Genomic DNA, 17,727 nt, shown 5'->3' with positions numbered 1-17,727 from the left:
TTCTGATATAATAAGATGACACATTTTCTGAAAAGGAATGATGCATCTTAAGATTTGGCATATGACATAGTAAACCAGATAGTCTCCTGGATAATACTCAGATTTTCCAAGACACTGATTTCCCTAAAACATTGGACATATCATTTCCAGAAAACTATCTTTACTGACTGGCACACATTTATAATTTAAGAGTAGTAGAGTGGGTTTTTGTTCTCTGAGACTATATTTCCTAAATGCAGTTTCAAGAATTGAAAAAATAAAGTGCTTGCCCCTTCAGTTATGTTTGTTTATTATAGTCACCTGTGGAAACAAGGTGGAGGCAGTTTATTATTTGTTTATTTTTAGTATTTTTGTTTGTTTTAAATTTAAGTATAGTTGTACAACATTATACGTTACGGGTGTACAGTATAGTGATTCACAATTTTTAAAGGTTATGCTCCATTTATAGTTATTATAAAATATTGGCTGTATTCCCCGTGTTGTACAATATAGTCTCCTATATTTTACATCATGGGAATACAAGGAATTGTAGAATAGATATTTTAATATTTTCTAATATTAAAAGTAATAGCATCCATTATGGTGCATATGGAAAATACTAATGTGTAAAGAAAACCAAAATCACCTGTATAATCACTGTATACTTTGGTATATTTCCTTACAGCTTATTTATTTATCTTATAAAATATGGACTATACTATGTAATTTTGTAAACTTTTAAGTTAAACAATATGAACACTTTTTCCTTAAATATTTGACACCATGATTTTTTTTACTGCCTGTATTTTATTCCATCATGGATATATCATAATTCATTCATCCAGTTTCTTGTTGTTGAATATTTAGGTCGTTAATTTTTTTTGCCTTTAAAAACAATGCTATAACAGACACCTTTGTATACAGATCATTGTGTATATCTCTAATTTCCTTAGGGTGCTTTCCTAAAATAATTCCTAGGTCCACGTATGAGATACAGAGGCTGCGAAAGATCTTAAAGTTGTTATAGAGAATAGATTTTCTAAATGTCATATCATTTAGTTCAAAAGTCATTGTTATCCCACCTGGAAATCATGGCCCAACTTTTTTTTTCAGTGAAGAATGGTACTAGTTTAAGAAAAGGAATAGTAAAGTGTTTTTTCCCTTTCTTGCCCAAGTGCTATCACCACAGCTTGTGGCACTCCATGGTCTGTATGCCACAGATGCAGGAGCAGCAGCAGCTTCATGTAGAGAATTATCCAGTCTGTACTGAGCCGTCACCTCTGGTGAATCAAACCATTCCTCAATTATACAGTGAGGTGGGGAGACGAGATGGCACACAGGCAGATGTATCAGCACATGGTAAGTATGTAATGAGATTCCCTGCAAGAAAGACAATTGGATTTTATTGTGTGTAATTTAATAATAGCCTTCAGATATTATACTAGACCAGCATTTCTTAAAGCATGGTATGTGAACCTTTTGGGGTCCCTGAGACCCTTTCAGGGGATCCATGAGGCTAAAAGTATTCATCATAATACACGGATTTTGTCCCTTTTTGCTGTGTTAGATTTGTATTAAGGGTGCAAAAATCAGTGGCAGGTAGAATAGCTGGCACCTAAGCACAAATCAAGGCAGGGGCACCAAACTGTGCTAATACTTAGTGTCTTCACACTCATGATATAAAAATGCCAGTTTTATTTATTTTGTGTTTGATCAAAGACATTCTTATTTTACTAAATTTTTATTCTTTCAATAATTGTACTTAGTATTCTGTATGACAAAATAGGAAGTGTTCATAAAGCTCTCTGCATACTGACGTATAGTGATTAACTTTAAAGAAAAGGGTTGTAAGCTTGAGTTTCGAGCTAAACTAGCTGACTTTTCATGGAACACTATTTTTACTTGAAAGAGTGATAGACAGACTATGGTTATTCAGACTTGGGGATCCGGCAGACATTTTCTCAAATGAACACCTAAGCCTTATCACTTCGAGAAAAGCAACGGATAGTATTTTTTGTCAAAGAGAAAAATTCCAGCACTCAAATACATGTTATCCAAAATTCTAATTTTTATCTACCACCATGAGCTTGACAGCTTCCAATACTTCATTAACTCTTCTAATAAAATAGATGGTGGGGGGCTATTAATGAATGTGGTGTTTTACATTGTATAATGAAATGTGTCAACATTTGGTAGATCTGTATAACTCAGTGAAATAATATTTTCCCAATTACCAATGTATAATCTTACCTGTGCATGATTTAGTAAAATATCTATCCAAGATGCAAGATAAAACAATGGATTTTAATGTTAACAAAGTATGAAAAGTCCACATTGCTACTGACCTGTAAGAAATTACCACTTACCTAGTTGTGGTGTAGCATCAAAGAATATCTACAATTATCTGAAAAGCCTAATTATTAAGACTTCTCTCTTTTCCAGCTACATATCTGTATGAAGCCAGATTTTCTTAATATATTTCAAACTAAATGTATCATAATAGATAAAATACAGGAGCAGATATGAGAATCCAGCTGTCTTCTCTTAAGCCATACATTAGAGATTGCACAAGTGTAAAACAATGCCACTGGTCTCACAATTTTTTGGGGGGAAAATACAAATTTTTATGGAAAATGAGTTTAACATAATGGGTTTATTTTTACATGAGATAATATTTTTAACTTAGATTAATTCCTAATGTGGTAAATATTGATAGATAGAACCCACATAAACAAAAGCTATTTGGGATCCTCAATTTTTAAGAGTGTAAAGGGATCCTGAGACCAAAAAGTTTGAGACCTCTGTGCCAGACCATAAGGATGGTTGCTTTGTCTATAAGTTCACAGTATAATATAGATGGGGAGGCATTTTCAAGGATTTAGAGTAGGATCTTTGGACTGCCCTTCTTAGAATCAGCAGGAGGTAGAAGAAACGATGTGGACTAACCTAACCAAATCTGTTTTCCATTCCAGCAACTGCTACTTGATGGTTGTGATTTTGGCTAAGTTACTTAACCTCCCTAAGCCTGATTTTGTGTAAAGTGGGAAATAATGTATTTTATGATTTTCCAGTGTTGTTATAAGAACTATATGAAACCTTATATGTATAAGTATACTGTTCTGGTGCATGTGAGGAATGTGAATTTTCTTTCTCTCCTCCCTTAAAGAGTATTAATAGTTTTAGAATATTAGCACTATAGAATCTTATTCTTCATGTGGTGGTGTGATGTGGCCCATGGTAATAAAAATGAAAGTATCAACCTTTATTACATTTTTGTTCCATGTACCTTTTATAGAACTATTTTTATTGTAGTAAACATGAGACAGTGCCAGTCTTTACATCACAAAACGAACGTAAGTTATCCCAAGTAATGAGGGACTCCTTTTTTAAAATATTTATATAGTTACTATAATAAGGTCAGAACAGCATCTATTTATTTCCATTGAAACTGGTGCATGGTAGTGAAAGTGCTGTAAATTTTAAATGATGCTAGCGTGTTCATGACATTCAAGAGATGACACTTAAAAGTTTGGTCTTTTGGGATGGTCTTCAGAGTTTTGCCTTCAAGTATAGACAAGACTGTAAAAACACCTGAGTTTTTAATTGCTAAAGTAATACAAAATGGTTATTTGGATGGTGTGTGTTATACTGCAAAACTATTAGAAAACGTAATTGTGACGAACTCTTATAAAAACTGAATTGACAAGAATGACTCTAGAGAACGTTTCTTAGTGTAGTCTGTTGATACCTAAATCATCCCAGGAACATAGCTCTCTCCAGGTAGAATACATTTGACACATTGTACATACATTTATATATTTAATTTTTCATTTTTACTTTTTTTTAACATCTGTATTGGAGTATCATTGCTTTACAGTGGTGTGTTAGTTTCTGCTTTATAACAAAGTGAATCAGTTATACATATACATATGTTCCCATACATATGTTCCCATATCTCTTCCCTCTTGTGTCTCCCTCCCTCCCGCCCTCCCTATCCTACCCCTCTAGGTGGTCACAAAGCACCGAGCTGATCTCCCTGTGCTATGCGGCTGCTTCCCACTAGCTATCTACCTTATGTTTGGTAGTGTATATATGGCCATGCAACTCTCTCACTTTGTCCCAGCTTACCCTTCCCCCTCCCCATATCCTCAAGTCCATTCTCTAGTAGGTCTGTGTCTTTATTCCCGTCTTACCCCTAGGTTCTTCATGACCTTTTTTTTTTTCTTAGATTCCATATATATGTGTTAGTGTACAGTATTTGTCTTTCTCTTTCTGACTTACTTCACTCTGTATGACAGACTCTAGGTCCATCCACCTCACTACAAATAACTCAATTTGTTTCTTTTTATGGCTGAGTAATATTCCATTGTATATATGTGCCACATCTTCTTTATCCATTCATCCGATGATGGACACTTAGGTTGCTTGCATGTCCTGGCTATTGTAAATAGAGCTGCAGTGAACATTGTGGTACATGACTCTTTTTGAATTATGGTTTTCTCAGGGTATATGCCCAGTAGTGGGATTGCTGGGTCGTATTGTAGTTCTATTTTTAGTTTTTTGAGGAACCTCCATACTGTTCTTCATGGTGGCTGTATCAATTTACATTCCCACCAACAGTGCAAGAGGGTTCCCTTTCCTGCACACCCTCTCCAGCAATTATTGTTTCTAGATTTTTTGATGATGGCCATTCTGACTGGTGTGAGATGATACCTCACTGTAGTTTTGATTTGCATTTCTTTAATGATTAATGATGTTGAGCAGTCTTTCATGTGTTTGTTGGCAATCTGTATATCTTCTTTGGATAAATGTCTGTTTAGGTCTTCTGCCCATTTTTGGTTTGGGTTCTTTGTTTTTTTGTTATTGAGCTACATGAGCTGCTTGTATATTTTGGAGATTAATCTTTTGTCAGTTGCTTCATTTGCAAATATTTTCTCCCAGTCTGAGGGTTGTCTTTTGGTCTCGTTTATGGTTTCCTTTGCTGTGCAAAAGCTTTGAAGTTTCATTAGGTCCCATTTGTTTATTTTTGTTTTTATTTCCATTTCTCTAGCAGGTGGGTCAAAAAGGATCTTGCTGTGATTTATGTCATAGAGTGTCCTGCCTCTGTTTTCCTCAAAGAGTTTGATAGTTTCTGGCCTTACATTTAGGTCTTTGATCCATTTTGACCTTATTTTTGTGTACGGTGTTAGAGAGTGTTCTAATCTCATACTTTTACATGTACCTGTCCAGTTTTAGCAGCACCACTTATTGAAGAGGCTGTCCTTTCTACACTGTACATTCCTGCCTCCTTTATCAAAGATAAGGTGACTGGGGCTTCCCTGATGGCGCAGTTGTTGAGAGTCCGCCTGCCGATGCAGGGGATATGGGTTCGTGCCCCGGTCTGGGAAGATCCCACATGCTGCGGAGCGGCTGGGCCCGTGAGCCATGGCCACTGAGCCTGCGCATCCGGAGCCTTTGCTCCACAACGGGAGAGGCCACAACAGTGAGAGGCCCGTGTACCGCAAAAAAAAAAAAAGATAAGGTGACCATATGTGCGTGGGTTTATCTCTGGGCTTTCTGTCCTGTTCCACTGATCTATATTTCTGTTTTTTGCCAATACCATACTGTCTTGATTACTGTAGCTTTGTAGTATAGTCTGAAGTTAGGGAGCCTGATTCCTCCAGCTCTGTTTTTCATTCTCAAGATTGCTTTGGCTATTCTGGGTCTTTTGTTTTTCCATACAAATTGTGAAATTTTTTGTTCTAGTTCTGTGAAAAATTCCAGTGGTAGTTTGATAGGGATTGCATTGAATCTGTTGATTGCTTTGGGTAGTAGAGTCATTTTCACAATGTTGATTCTTCCAATCCAAGAACATGGTATATCTCTCCATCTATTTGTATCATCTTTAATTTCTTTCATCAGTGTCTTATAATTTTCTGCATACAGGTCTTTTGTCTCCTTAGGTAGGTTTTTTTTTTTTACATCTTTATTGGAGTATAATTGCTTTACAGTGGTGTCTTAGTTTCTGCTGTATAACCAAGTGAATCAGTTATACATAGACATATTTTCCCATATCTCTTCCCTCTTACGTCTCCCTCCCTCCCACCCTCCCTGTCCCACCCCTACAGGCGGTCACAAAGCACCGAGCTGATCTCCCTGTGCTATGCGGCTGCTTCCCACTAGCTATCTACCTTACGTTTGGTAGTGTATTTATGTCCATGCCTCTCTCTCGCTTTGTCACAGCTTGCCCTTCCTCCTCCCCATAACTTCAAGTCCATTCTGTAGTAGGTCTGTGTCTTTATTCCTGTCTTACCCCTAGGTTCTTCATGACATTTTTTTTCTTAAATTCCATATATATGTGTTAGCATACGGTATTTGTCTTTGTCTTTCTGACTTACTTCACTCTGTATGACAGACTCTAGGTCTATCCACCTCATTACAAATAGCTCAAGTTCGTTTCCTTTTATGGCTGAGTACTATTCCATTGTATATATGTGCCACATCTTCTTTATCCATTCATCCGATGATGGACACTTAGGTTGTTTCCATCTCCTGGCTATTGTATATAGAGCTGCAATGAACATTTTGGTACATGATTCGTTTTGAATTATGGTTTTCTCAGGGTATATGCCCAGTAGTGGGATTGCTGGGTCATATGGTAGTTCTATTTGTAGTTTTCTAAGGAACCTCCATACTGTTCTCCATAGTGGCTGTACCAATTCACATTCCCACCAGCAGTGCAAGGGTGTTCCCTTTTCTCCACACCCTCTCCAGCATTTATTGTTTCTAGATTTTTTGATGATGGCCATTCTGACTGGTGTGAGATGATATCTCATTGTAGTTTTGATTTGCATTTCTCTAATCACGATGTTGGGCATTCTTTCATGTGTTTGTTGGCAGTTTGTATATCTTCTTTGGAGAAATGTCTGTATAGGTCTTCTGCCCATTTTTGGAATGGATTGTTTGTTTTTTTGTCATTGAGCTGCACGTGCTGCTTATAAATTTTGGAGATTAATCCTTTGTCAGTTGCTTCATTTGCAAATATTTTCTCCCATTCTGAGGGTTGTCTTTTGGTCTTGTTTATGGTTTCCTATGCTGTACGAAAGCTTTGAAGTTTCATTAGGTCCCATTTGTTTATTTTTGTTTTTATTTCCATTTCTCTAGGGGGTGGGTCAAAAAGGATCTTGCTGTGATTTATGTCATAGAGTGTTCTGCCTATGTTTTCCTCTAAGAGTTTGATAGTTTCTGGCCTTACAGTTAGGTCTTTAATCCATTTTGAGCTTATTTTTGTGTATGGTGTTAGGGAGTGATCTAATCTCATACTTTTACATGTAGCTGTCCAGTTTTCCCAGCACCACTTATTGAAGAGGCTGTCCTTTCTCCACTGTACCTTCCTGCCTCCTTTATCAAAGATAAGGTGACCGTATTCTATGTTTCTGTTTTTGTGCCAGTACCATACTGTCTTGATTACTGTAGGTTTGTAGTGTAGTCTGAAGTCAGGGAGCCTGATTCCTCCAGCTCTGTTTTTCATTCTCAAGATTGCTTTGGCTATTTGGGGTCTTTTGTGTTTCCATACAAATTGTGAAATTTTTTTGTTCTAGTTCTGTGAAAAATGCCAGTGGTAGTTTGATAGGGATTGCATTGAATCTGTAGATTGCCTTGGGTAGTAGAGTCATTTTCACAATGTTGATTCTTCCAATCCAAGAACATGGTATATCTCTCCATCTATTTGTATCATCTTTAATTTCTTTCATCAGTGTCTTATAATTTTCTGCATACAGGTCTTTTGTCTCCTTAGGTAGGTTTATTCCTAGATATTTTATTCTTTTTGTTGCAGTGGTAAATGGGAGTGTTTTCTTGATTTCACTTTCAGATTTTTCATCATTAGTGTATAGGGATGCCAGAGATTTCTGTGCATTAATTTTGTATCCTGCTACTTTACCAAATTCATTGATTAGCTCTAGTAGTTTTCTGGTAGCATCTTTAGGATTCTCTATGTATAGTATCATGTCATCTGCAAACAGTGAAGCTTTACTTCTTCTAATCCGATTTGGATTCCTTTTATTTCCGTTTCTTCTCTGATTGCTGTGGCTAAAGCTTCCAAAACTATGTTGAATAAGAGTGGTGAGAGTGGGCAACCTTGTCTTGTTCCTGATGTTAGTGGAAATGCTTTCAGTTTTTCACCATTGAGGACGATGTTGGCTGTGGGTTTGTCATATATGGCCTTTATTATGTTGAGGAAAGTTCCCTGTATGCCTACTTTCTAGAGGGTTTTTATGGTAAAGGGGTGTTGAATTTTGTCAAAAGCTTTCTCTGCATCTATTGAGTTGATCATATGGTTTTTCTCCTTCAATTTGTTAATATGGTGTATCACGTTGATTGATTTGTGTATATTGAAGAATCCTTGCATTCCTGGAATAAACCCCACTTGATCATGGTGTATGATCCTTTTAATGTGCTGTTGGATTCTGTTTGCTAGTATTTTGTTGAGGACTTTTGCATCTATGTTCATCAGTGATATTGGCCTGTAGTTTTCTTTCTTTGTGACATTCCTTACCTGGTTTTGGTATCAACGTGACGGTGGTCCCGTAGAATGAGTTTGGGAGTGTTTCTCCCTCTGCTATATTTTGGAAAAGCTTAAGAAGGATGGGTTTTAGCTGGTCTCTAAATGTTTGATAGAGTTCGCCTGTGAAGCCATCTGGTCCTGGGCTTTTGTTTGTTGCAAGATTTTTAATCACAGTTTCAATTTCATTACTTTTGATTGGTCTGTTCATATTTTGTTTTTCTTCCTGATTCAGTCTAGGCAGGTTGTGCATTTCTAAGAAGTTGTTCATTTTATTGGCATACAGTTGCTTGTAGTAATCTCTCATGATCTTTTGCATTTCTGCAGTGTCAGTTGTTACTTCTCCTTTTTCATTTCTAATTCTATTGCTTTGAGTCTTCTCCCTTTTTTTCTTGATGAGTCTTGCTAATGGTTTATCAATTTTGTTTATCTTCTCAAAGAACCAGTTTTTAGTTTTATTGATGTTTGCTATCGTTTTCTTCATTTCTTTTTCATTTATTTCTGATCTGATATTTATGATTTCCTTCCTTCTGCTAACTTTGGGGTTTTTTTGTTCTTCTTTCTCTAATTGCTTGAGGTGCAAGGTTAGGTTGTTTATTCGAGATGTCTCCTGTTTCCTAAGGTAGGATTATATTGCTCTAAACTTCCCTCTTAGAACTGCTTTTGCTGCATCCCATAGGTTTTGGGTCTTCGTGTCTCCATTGTCATTTGTTTCTTGGTATTTTTTTTATTTCCTCTTTGATTTCTGTGATCACTTCGTTATTAAGTAGTGTATTGTTTAGCCTCCATGTGTTTGTATTTTTTACAGATCTTTTCCTGTAATTGATACCTAGTCTCATAGCGTTGTGGTCGGAAAAGAAACTTGATACAATTTCAATTTGCTTAAATTTACCAAGGCTTGATTTGTGACCCAAGGTATGATCTATCCTGGAGAATATTCCATGAGCACTTGAGAAAAATGTGTATTCTGTTGTTTTGGATGGAATGTCCTATAAATATCAATTAAGTCCATCTTGTTTAATGTATCATTTAAAGCTTGTGTTTCCTTATTTATTTTCATTTTGGATGATCTGTCCATTGGTGAAAGTGGGGTGTTAAAATCCCCTACTATGAATGTGTTACTGTCGATTTCCCCTTTTATGGCTGTTAGTATTTGCCTTATGTATTGAGGTGCTCCTATGTTGGGTGCATAAATATTTACAATTGTTATATCATCTTCTTGGATTGATCCCTTGATCATTATGTAGTGTCCTTCTTTGTCTCTTGTAATAGTCTTTATTTTAAAGTCTATTTTGTCTGATATGAGAATTGATACTCCAGCTTTCTTTTGATTTCCATTTGCATGGAATATCTTTTTCTATCCCCTCACTTTCAGTCTGTATGTGTCTCTAGGTCTGAAGTGGGTCTCTTGTAGACAGCATATATATGGGTCTTGTTTTTGTATCCATTCAGCCAATCTGTGTCTTTTGGTGGGTGCATTTAATCCATTTACATTTAAGGTAATCATTGATATGTACGTTCCTATTCCCATTTTCTTAATTGTTTTGGGTTTGTTATTGTAGGTCTTTTCCTTCTCTTGTGTTTCTTGCCTCGAGAAGTTCCTTTAGCGTTTGTTGTAAAGCTGGTTTGGTGATGCTGAACTCTCTCAGCTTTTCCTTGTCTGCAAAGGTTTTACTTTCTCCATCAAATCTGAATGAGATCCTTGCTGGGTAGAGTAATCTTGGTTGCACGTTGTTCTCCTTCATCACTTTAAATATGTCCTGCTACTCCCTTCTGGCTTGCAGAGTTTCTGCTGAAAGATCAGGTGTTAACCTTATGGGGATTCCCTTGTGTGTTATTTGTTGTTTTTCCTTTGGTGCTTTTAATATGTTTTCTTTGTATTTAATTTTTGACAGTTTGATTAATATGTGTCTTGGCGTGTTTCTCCTTGGATTTATCCTCTGTGGGACCCTCTGTGCTTCCTCGACTTGATTAACTATTTCCTCTCCCATATTAGGGAAGTTTTCAACTATAATCTCTTCAAATATTTTCTCAGTCCCTTTCTTTTTCTCTTCTTCTTCTGGGACCCCTGTACTCCGAATGTTGGTGTGTTTAATGTTGTCCCAGAGGTCTCTGAGACTGTCCTCAGTTCTTTTCATTCTTTTTTCTTTATTCTGCTCTGCAGTAGTTATTTCTACTATTTTATCTTCCAGGTCACTTATCCGTTCTTCTGCCTCAGTTATTCTGCTATTGATCCGTTCTAGAGTACTTTTAATTTCATTTATTGTGTTGTTCCTCGTTGCTTGTTTCCTCTTTAGTTCTTCTAGGTCCTTGTTAAATGTTTCTTGCATTTTCTCTATTCTGTTTCCAAGATTTTGGATCATCTTTACTATCATTATTCTGAATTCTTTTTCAGGTAGACTGCCTATTTCCTCTTCATTTGTTAGGTCTGGTGGGTTTTTATCTTGCTCGTTCATCTGTGTGTTTTTCTGTCTTCTCATTTTGCTTATCTTACTGTGTTTGGGGTCTCCTTTTTGCAGGCTGCAGGTTCTTAGTTCCCGTTGTTTTTGGTGTCTGTCCCCAGTGGCTAAGGTTGGTTCAATGGGTTGTGTAGGCTTCCTGGTGGAGGGGACTAGTGCCTGTGTTCTGGTGGATGAGGCTGGAGCTTGTCTTTCTGGTGGCACATCCCCGTCTGGTGGTGTGTTTTGGGGTGTCTGTGGACTTATGATTTTAGGCAGCCAGCCTCTCTGCTAATGGGTGGGGTTGTGTTCCTGTGTTGCTAGTTTTTTGGCATAGGGTGTCCCGCACTGTAGCTTGCTGGTCGTTGAGTGAAGCTGGGTGTTGGTGTTGAGATGGAGATCTCTGGGAGATTTTTGCTGTTTGATAGTACGTGGAGCTGGGAGGTCTCTTGTGGACCAGTGTCCTGAAGTTGGCTCTCCCACCTCAGAGGCACAGCACTGACTCCTGACTGCAGCACCAAGAGCCTTTCATCCACACGGCTCAGAATAAAAGGGAGAAAAAGTAGAAAGAAAGAGAGGATAAGATAAAGTAAGATAAAATAGTTATTAAAATAAAAAATAATTATTAAGAGAAAACAATTTTTAAAGTAAAACAAAACAAAAAAAACCGATGGACAGAACCGTAGGACAGATGGTGAAAGGAAAGCTCTACAGACAAAATCTCACAGAGAAGCATACACATACTCACAAAAATGTGGAAAAGGGGCAAAATAATATATCTTGCTCTCAACGTCCACCTCCTCAATATGGGATGATTCGTTGTCTATTCAGGTGTTCCGCAGATGCAGGGTACATCAAGTTGGTTGTGGAGCTTTAATCCGCTGCTCCTAAGGCTGCTGGGAGAGGTTTCCCTTTCTCTTCTTTGTTCGCACAGCTCCCGGGGCTCAGCTTTGGATTTGGCCCCGCCTCTGCATGTAGGTCGCCGGAGGGCGTCTGTTCTTCGCTCAGACAGGACGGGGTTAAAGGAGTCGCTGATCTGGGGGCTCTGGCTTGCTCTGGCCGGGGTGGGGGAGGGGGCGGGAGGGGCATGGAGTGCGGGGCGAGCCTTCGTCGGCAGAGACCGGCATGACGTTGCACCAGCCTGAGGTGTGCCGTGCATTCTCCCGGGGGAGTTGTCCTTGGATCATGGGACCCTGGCAGTGGCGGGCTGCACAGGCTCCCGGGAGGGCAGGTGTGTATCGTGACCTGTGCTCGCATACAGGCTTCTTGGTGGCTGCAGCAGCGGCCTTAGCGTCTCATGCCTGTCTCTGTGGTCCGCGCTGATAGCCTCGGCTCGCGCCCATCTCTGGAGCTCCTTTAAGCAGCGCTCTTAATCCCCTCTCCTCACACACCAGGAAACAAACAGGGAAGAAAAAGTCTCTTGCCTCTTCGGCAGGTCCAGACTTTTCCCCGGACTCCCTCCCTCCCGGCCAGCCGTGGCGCACTAACCCCCTTCAGGCTGTGTTCACGCTGCCAACCCCAGTCCTCTCCCGCGCTCCGACCGAAGCCCAAGCCTCAGCTCCCAGCCCCACCCACCCCGGCGGGTGAGCAGACAAGCCTCTCGGGCTGGTGAGTGCTGGTCGGCACCGATCCTCTGTGCGGAAATCTCTCCGCTTTGCCCTCCGCACTCCTATTGCTGCGCTCTCCTCCCCGGCTCCGAAACTTCCCCCTCCGCCACCTGCAGTCTCCACCCCGGAAGGGGCTTCCTAGTGTGTGGAAACCTTTGTTCCTTCACATCTCCCTCCCACTGGTGTAGATGTATTTCTGATGTATCTGTGGGGAGGAAGGTGATCTCTGCATCCTACTCTTCTGCCATCTTCCTATATTTAATTTTTTTAGTTAGAAAATTTTCATATTATCTTTTAGTAGCCTGTTTTAGTCACTAATGTTCATATCTAAAGTGCTCCTGCTGCAATTGCTATGATCTTTCTTGGAGTTAATGCTAAATTTCATTTTTACCTGTAAGAACATCCATTTATGTTGATGTTAATGAATCTTTGTATATGAAGTGTACTGTATGCTTTCTTTGTTTCAGGTACTTTTCCAAATGCTGACCCTGCATCTGTCCCTCATGGAGCATTCTATTATCCAGTGATGTCAGATCCCTGTGGGCAGCGACCTTTGCCAGGTTTTGATTCCTGCCTTCCTGTTGTGCCAGATTATCCCTGTGTTGCCCCCTGGCATCCAGTCAGTGCAGCATATGTTGGTTCTCAAATTCGTGGTGCTATGAGTCCTGGGCCACTTGCCTATATTGCTTCACCTCCCTCACCTTCTCATTGTGTACCTCAGAATATGTAAGATTCAGCAGTATGATGTGTTCTTGCACTGCCATTTTTCTTATTGTTTGGTTTTTAAAAAGTGTTTTATGTTAGTGTTTAAGTGATTTAGAGTGGTTACTGTTGTATCTGTCTTTAAGATTATTTTACCTTTTGATTTAAAATAGTACTTTAAAATAAAGGAATATTTCTTTGGGTTGTGAATAAGGACATTGAGGTGAATGTACAACTAGCCCCATATCTGAGCATATTTCATTGTATTCAGCTGTTTTCCTGTCAGCCAGCTTGTCAACTTTGTATTAGCTGATGGTACCAATTGATAAATGGAGTAAATCTTACAAACTATTGCCTTGGTTCCGATGTCACACATAATATTAAACCATGCAAAATTGGGAAAACTACTTTTTCCTAGAAAATGAAACAACAAAACCAAGAGCATTTGCTTCTGGGTAACTAGCTTAATATTAAGTGAGAGTGCTCTTCAGGTTTCTTAAGAATTGTCTGATCTGAGTTGTGTTCTATGATATTAATCAGTTCTGAAGGCACATGGTGCTCTGCTTTAGATTTATCCCATGTGCTGTTGTTTAATATTGGATTTATGTAACCATTTTCCTGCACAGTAATGATGTCCTTTGCACATTTAGCAGTAAATAAAAATTAGCATTTAAAATTGCTAAAATGAGTGAGATTTTCTTTTGCTTTTTCATGGCAGCAAAGAGTACCAGACATTTGATTGTTCCCATATGTTTTCCCCCTAGTATTTTGGTTGCCAGAAAATGTGAATTTATAGCATGGATTGGCAGGGTCAGTTGAAATGTTATTTAATCTCAAGACATTGCAATGCATACTACCATATCCAGTTCTTTTCCCTAAAGAATGTCCCTTTAAGTTGTGTTTCTGTTTTTTAAAAAAAAATCTGTTAATTCTCTTAGGGAACTTTAATCTAGACTTACTTTCTCATTGTCCTATATTTCTAATGGTTGTTGAATCTTTAAATTGTTGTTTAGATTTATCTTGTATCTCTTCAGGCCTGCCTTGTCTTCAGCTTTCTGTGAGACACATTTTATAAGCCCTTCTGCCTTCTCCCTTCTCTCTCTTTCATCTACTCAAAGACTACAAGATTTTCTCTATTCATTCAGTTCTCCTCTGAGGGGTAATTCATCATGAATGCTTTGCTCTGTCTCACCTACAAATAGCTATTTTAAAAGTGTTCTTTGGTTGCCGCAAAACCTACTTATATTGCCTCCTTTAAAAGTTATTTATGCTTGTGAACCATTCTGTTCTTTCCCACCTTTCAGCTATACCCCAGGCAAAAAGAACCAATTGAGACTCAGGGCTCAAGGTGCTTGAACAGGTTAAAGAACTAGAGTGGAATCCATTGCAAAGAAGATATCCTGTCTTCAGTATACTGTTCTCAAGATGATTGATAACAATGAGCTTCAAATCAGTCAGTGTATTAGTTAAGGCTTCTGCTTCGTAATAGACATGGAACTGGTAGTGTTTCGGTTTTGCATCCTGGATCTTTACAAGTCCTTGCTCTACAAGTTGGCATCTGACAACTTTAATAAAGAAAGATGGGCAACAGTGCACTGATCTTTCTAACAACCTCTGTATTAATGTTTCAGCTTTTTTTCTGCTAACCTCCTGGGTTCTCAATTTGTGCAGCCTGCAGATTGTTTTATGTTCAAAGGTTTATTTTAGTCAAGTTTGAAACATGGAACAACCCCTCTCCAACATTTTTCAAATATGCCAGCATTTCTGAAATGTACATAACTCACAGCAAGTGATTGTCCTGTATCTTCAACTGTCAGTGGTTCACTAATTAGCTTCTAAGCAGTGTTTTAGAAGGTTGTAGTCTATCTTGAGAATGTGGATCTGGAAATTGTGTGGTTTTGAGATAAGTACATTTGCCTTAGGCTTCCCGTTGATTTGTTTATTTTTTAAACTTGTAGGTTGCTGCCTTGCCTTGATTTCCATTACTAATTTAATGCAGTTTAATGAGATGCTTATTATTAACTTAAAAACCCAGGATCAACCTAATTGTTGTTACCAGTGTTGAAATTAATGGTATGAATGGTCTGTTTAAATCATACTAGTCCACTTGTTTATGCTTTACAGTCACACTTCTCTAAGAAATAATCAAGGAGTGAGCCCTGACCCTCCTATTGTTTTGTGAGTTGGGAGGGTGAAGGTAACCTGTACTGCAGCAGAAGTCTGCAGCGGGTTTTTTTTTGGGGGGGGGGTACGCGGGCCTCTCACTGTTGTGGCCTCTCCCGCTGCGGAGCACAGGCTCCGGACGTGCAGGCTCAGCGGCCATGGCTCATGGGGCCCAGCCGCTCCGCGGCATGTGGGATCTTCCCGGACTGGGGCACGAACCCGTGTCCCCTGCATCGGCAGGCGGACTCTCAACCACTGCGCCACCAGGGAAGCCCTGCAGTGGTTTTTGAAGGCAGCTTCTGGGTTAAAAACAAAGTGGTCTTTCTGGTAAAAAACAAAAAACAAAAAACCTAAGACTTAACATGTTTAATCAACCTATAGTATAAGCACAGTGGTAGACTTTTTACATATAACCTCTGTAGTTGCTTTTGATATTACAAAAGACATCTTTGTCTTTTTTTCTGTTGTTATACCCAACTTTCAACCACTGAGAATTGTTGGGGGAAGGAGGATATAAAGGCACTGTGGTTTGTTCTGGACCCTTTACTTTCACCGCCTTCCTGAGATAAATCTGGTTTACACCAAAGGTAGAAAGCTGGATCATTTCCATAGTGAGGAAGAACAATTAGAATTCATTTTTATGCTGTGTATATTTATTCTCAAAACTAATTGTGGTTTTCTGCCTTGATTAAGAGCAGATGAAAATATTGAATCTGTTTTACTGTTGAAATTCAAGACTTGTGAATTTAAAACATCTTTCATTTCCTTAGAGCCTATAATCAAGGCATAACCTTTTAATTAGCTTTGGAAGTAAAAGTATAAACAAATCATGATTTTTTTATGCGAACACCATACATTCAGAACTTAATTCAGACATAAATCTCCATGAATAATGAAATAGTCCATTGGAGAAGGGTAGGGCATGAACTTAATCTAGATTTTTCTAAATCTGGGTCAAATTTTGTCCATTTTACATGAAATCTCTTTGAGGCCATTTATATTTCCATTTATAATAAAAAGAATTCAGGAGAACTAATACAGCAAAAGGCAACCTCTTGTTTCCCCCATCTTAGCTAGAATGTTAAATTTCAGTTGGAGCAACTTGATTTAGAACACTTGTCTTCTCTCCTGCCTCAGTCATCAAAGGCAGTTTCAGGGATGTGTGGGGTGCCTGTATGTGGAAAGATGGAGCTTCAGGAAAGGATGGACCTGAGTTTAGGTAACTACCCTACTGAGTGACTAAAACTGCTTTAGAATGATAAATCTGGGTATCATCTCAAAATAATCTGGGGGGTGAGGTTTATAGATGAAGATAAGCTGCATGTTTGTAACTGTTGAATAATAACTGTTGAAGATTGAGTTCATTGTGCTATTCCCTCTACTTTTGTGTTTGAAATCTTTCATAATAGTTGAAGAAAAACTACCTTGGTAACTGGCCATCTGGAGAGGGAATGTTTATAAAGTTAGTAAAAGTTCAGGTTTTTAAACATTTTGCCTTGAATCCTGAAAAGAAACAAGATCTTAGAGACACTGTCACATAAGGTTCATAGGTACCCTTGTTAAGCTATCTGGGGGTTGGGGGAAGCCTATAGTATAGGCAACTGATTCTTAAAGTCCTGTAATTCTCAAGAATATTCACTAGCTACATGTAAAACTAAATTATATTAAACCATGACATTTATTTATAGTTGAAACTAATTGAGCTGAGTGAACCACTTCAGGTTTAACTGCTTCATTGTTTTCTAATAATCACCACCACCACCACTTCTGAGTTCACTTTTCTCCTTATGGCTGCCAGAGGGGAGCTTGGAAACCAGGAATCCTTTAGTGTTGAAGAGCTTTTTTTTTTTTTTGTCTGGTAGGTGGCTCCTGCCACTGGCTAAACCTTTTATGAGAGGAGGGGTGGAGAGTAATTCTACAATATTGAGATTAAACTGAATCAATTCTTATGAATTCAGGCCAGTCAATGAATAAAATGTTAAGATCATTTTAGCCAAATAATAATAATAGTTATTGATGTATTGGTGTTATATAGGTGATCAGTCCCTTCACCTAATCAACTAACAAACCTTTTCTTGCAGATCTTATGGCTTTTTCTAAACTATATAGTACAGCTTTTTCAAATCATTTGCAGAATTATAGAAAAAAAATTCTACCCTAATACTAGGGTATTAAAGTTCTTGACTTAAAAAACCTTTTATTTCCTTGCTGGTGTATTAAAGAGATCAGAGTAACAATTTTTATCTTGATAAATTTCAGTTATGCAAGAAAAGTTCCAGAGATCTGTTCTACAACT

The 17,727-nt window shown here is 38.4% G+C and overlaps 1 protein-coding gene across 1 annotated transcript in view; it reads left to right on the top strand.

Annotated features, from left to right (window-relative positions):
- The window catches only part of ALG13 (ALG13 UDP-N-acetylglucosaminyltransferase subunit), a 74,821-nt gene extending 60,868 nt beyond the window's left edge, over positions 1 to 13,953 (top strand). Inside the window, 2 exon segments of the mRNA XM_067722689.1 lie at positions 1,155 to 1,338; positions 13,034 to 13,953. Of these exon segments, the coding sequence (XP_067578790.1) occupies positions 1,155 to 1,338; positions 13,034 to 13,296 (447 nt within the window). The 3' untranslated portion in view covers positions 13,297 to 13,953.
- Positions 13,954 to 17,727: the final 3,774 nt, after the last annotated feature.

Source organism: Pseudorca crassidens, chromosome X, assembly GCF_039906515.1.
Source record: "Pseudorca crassidens isolate mPseCra1 chromosome X, mPseCra1.hap1, whole genome shotgun sequence".
Taxonomy (NCBI): Eukaryota; Metazoa; Chordata; class Mammalia; order Artiodactyla; family Delphinidae; genus Pseudorca; species Pseudorca crassidens.
The sequence above is the reverse complement of the archived record's forward strand: the minus strand, read 5'-3'. Positions and strand labels throughout refer to the sequence as shown.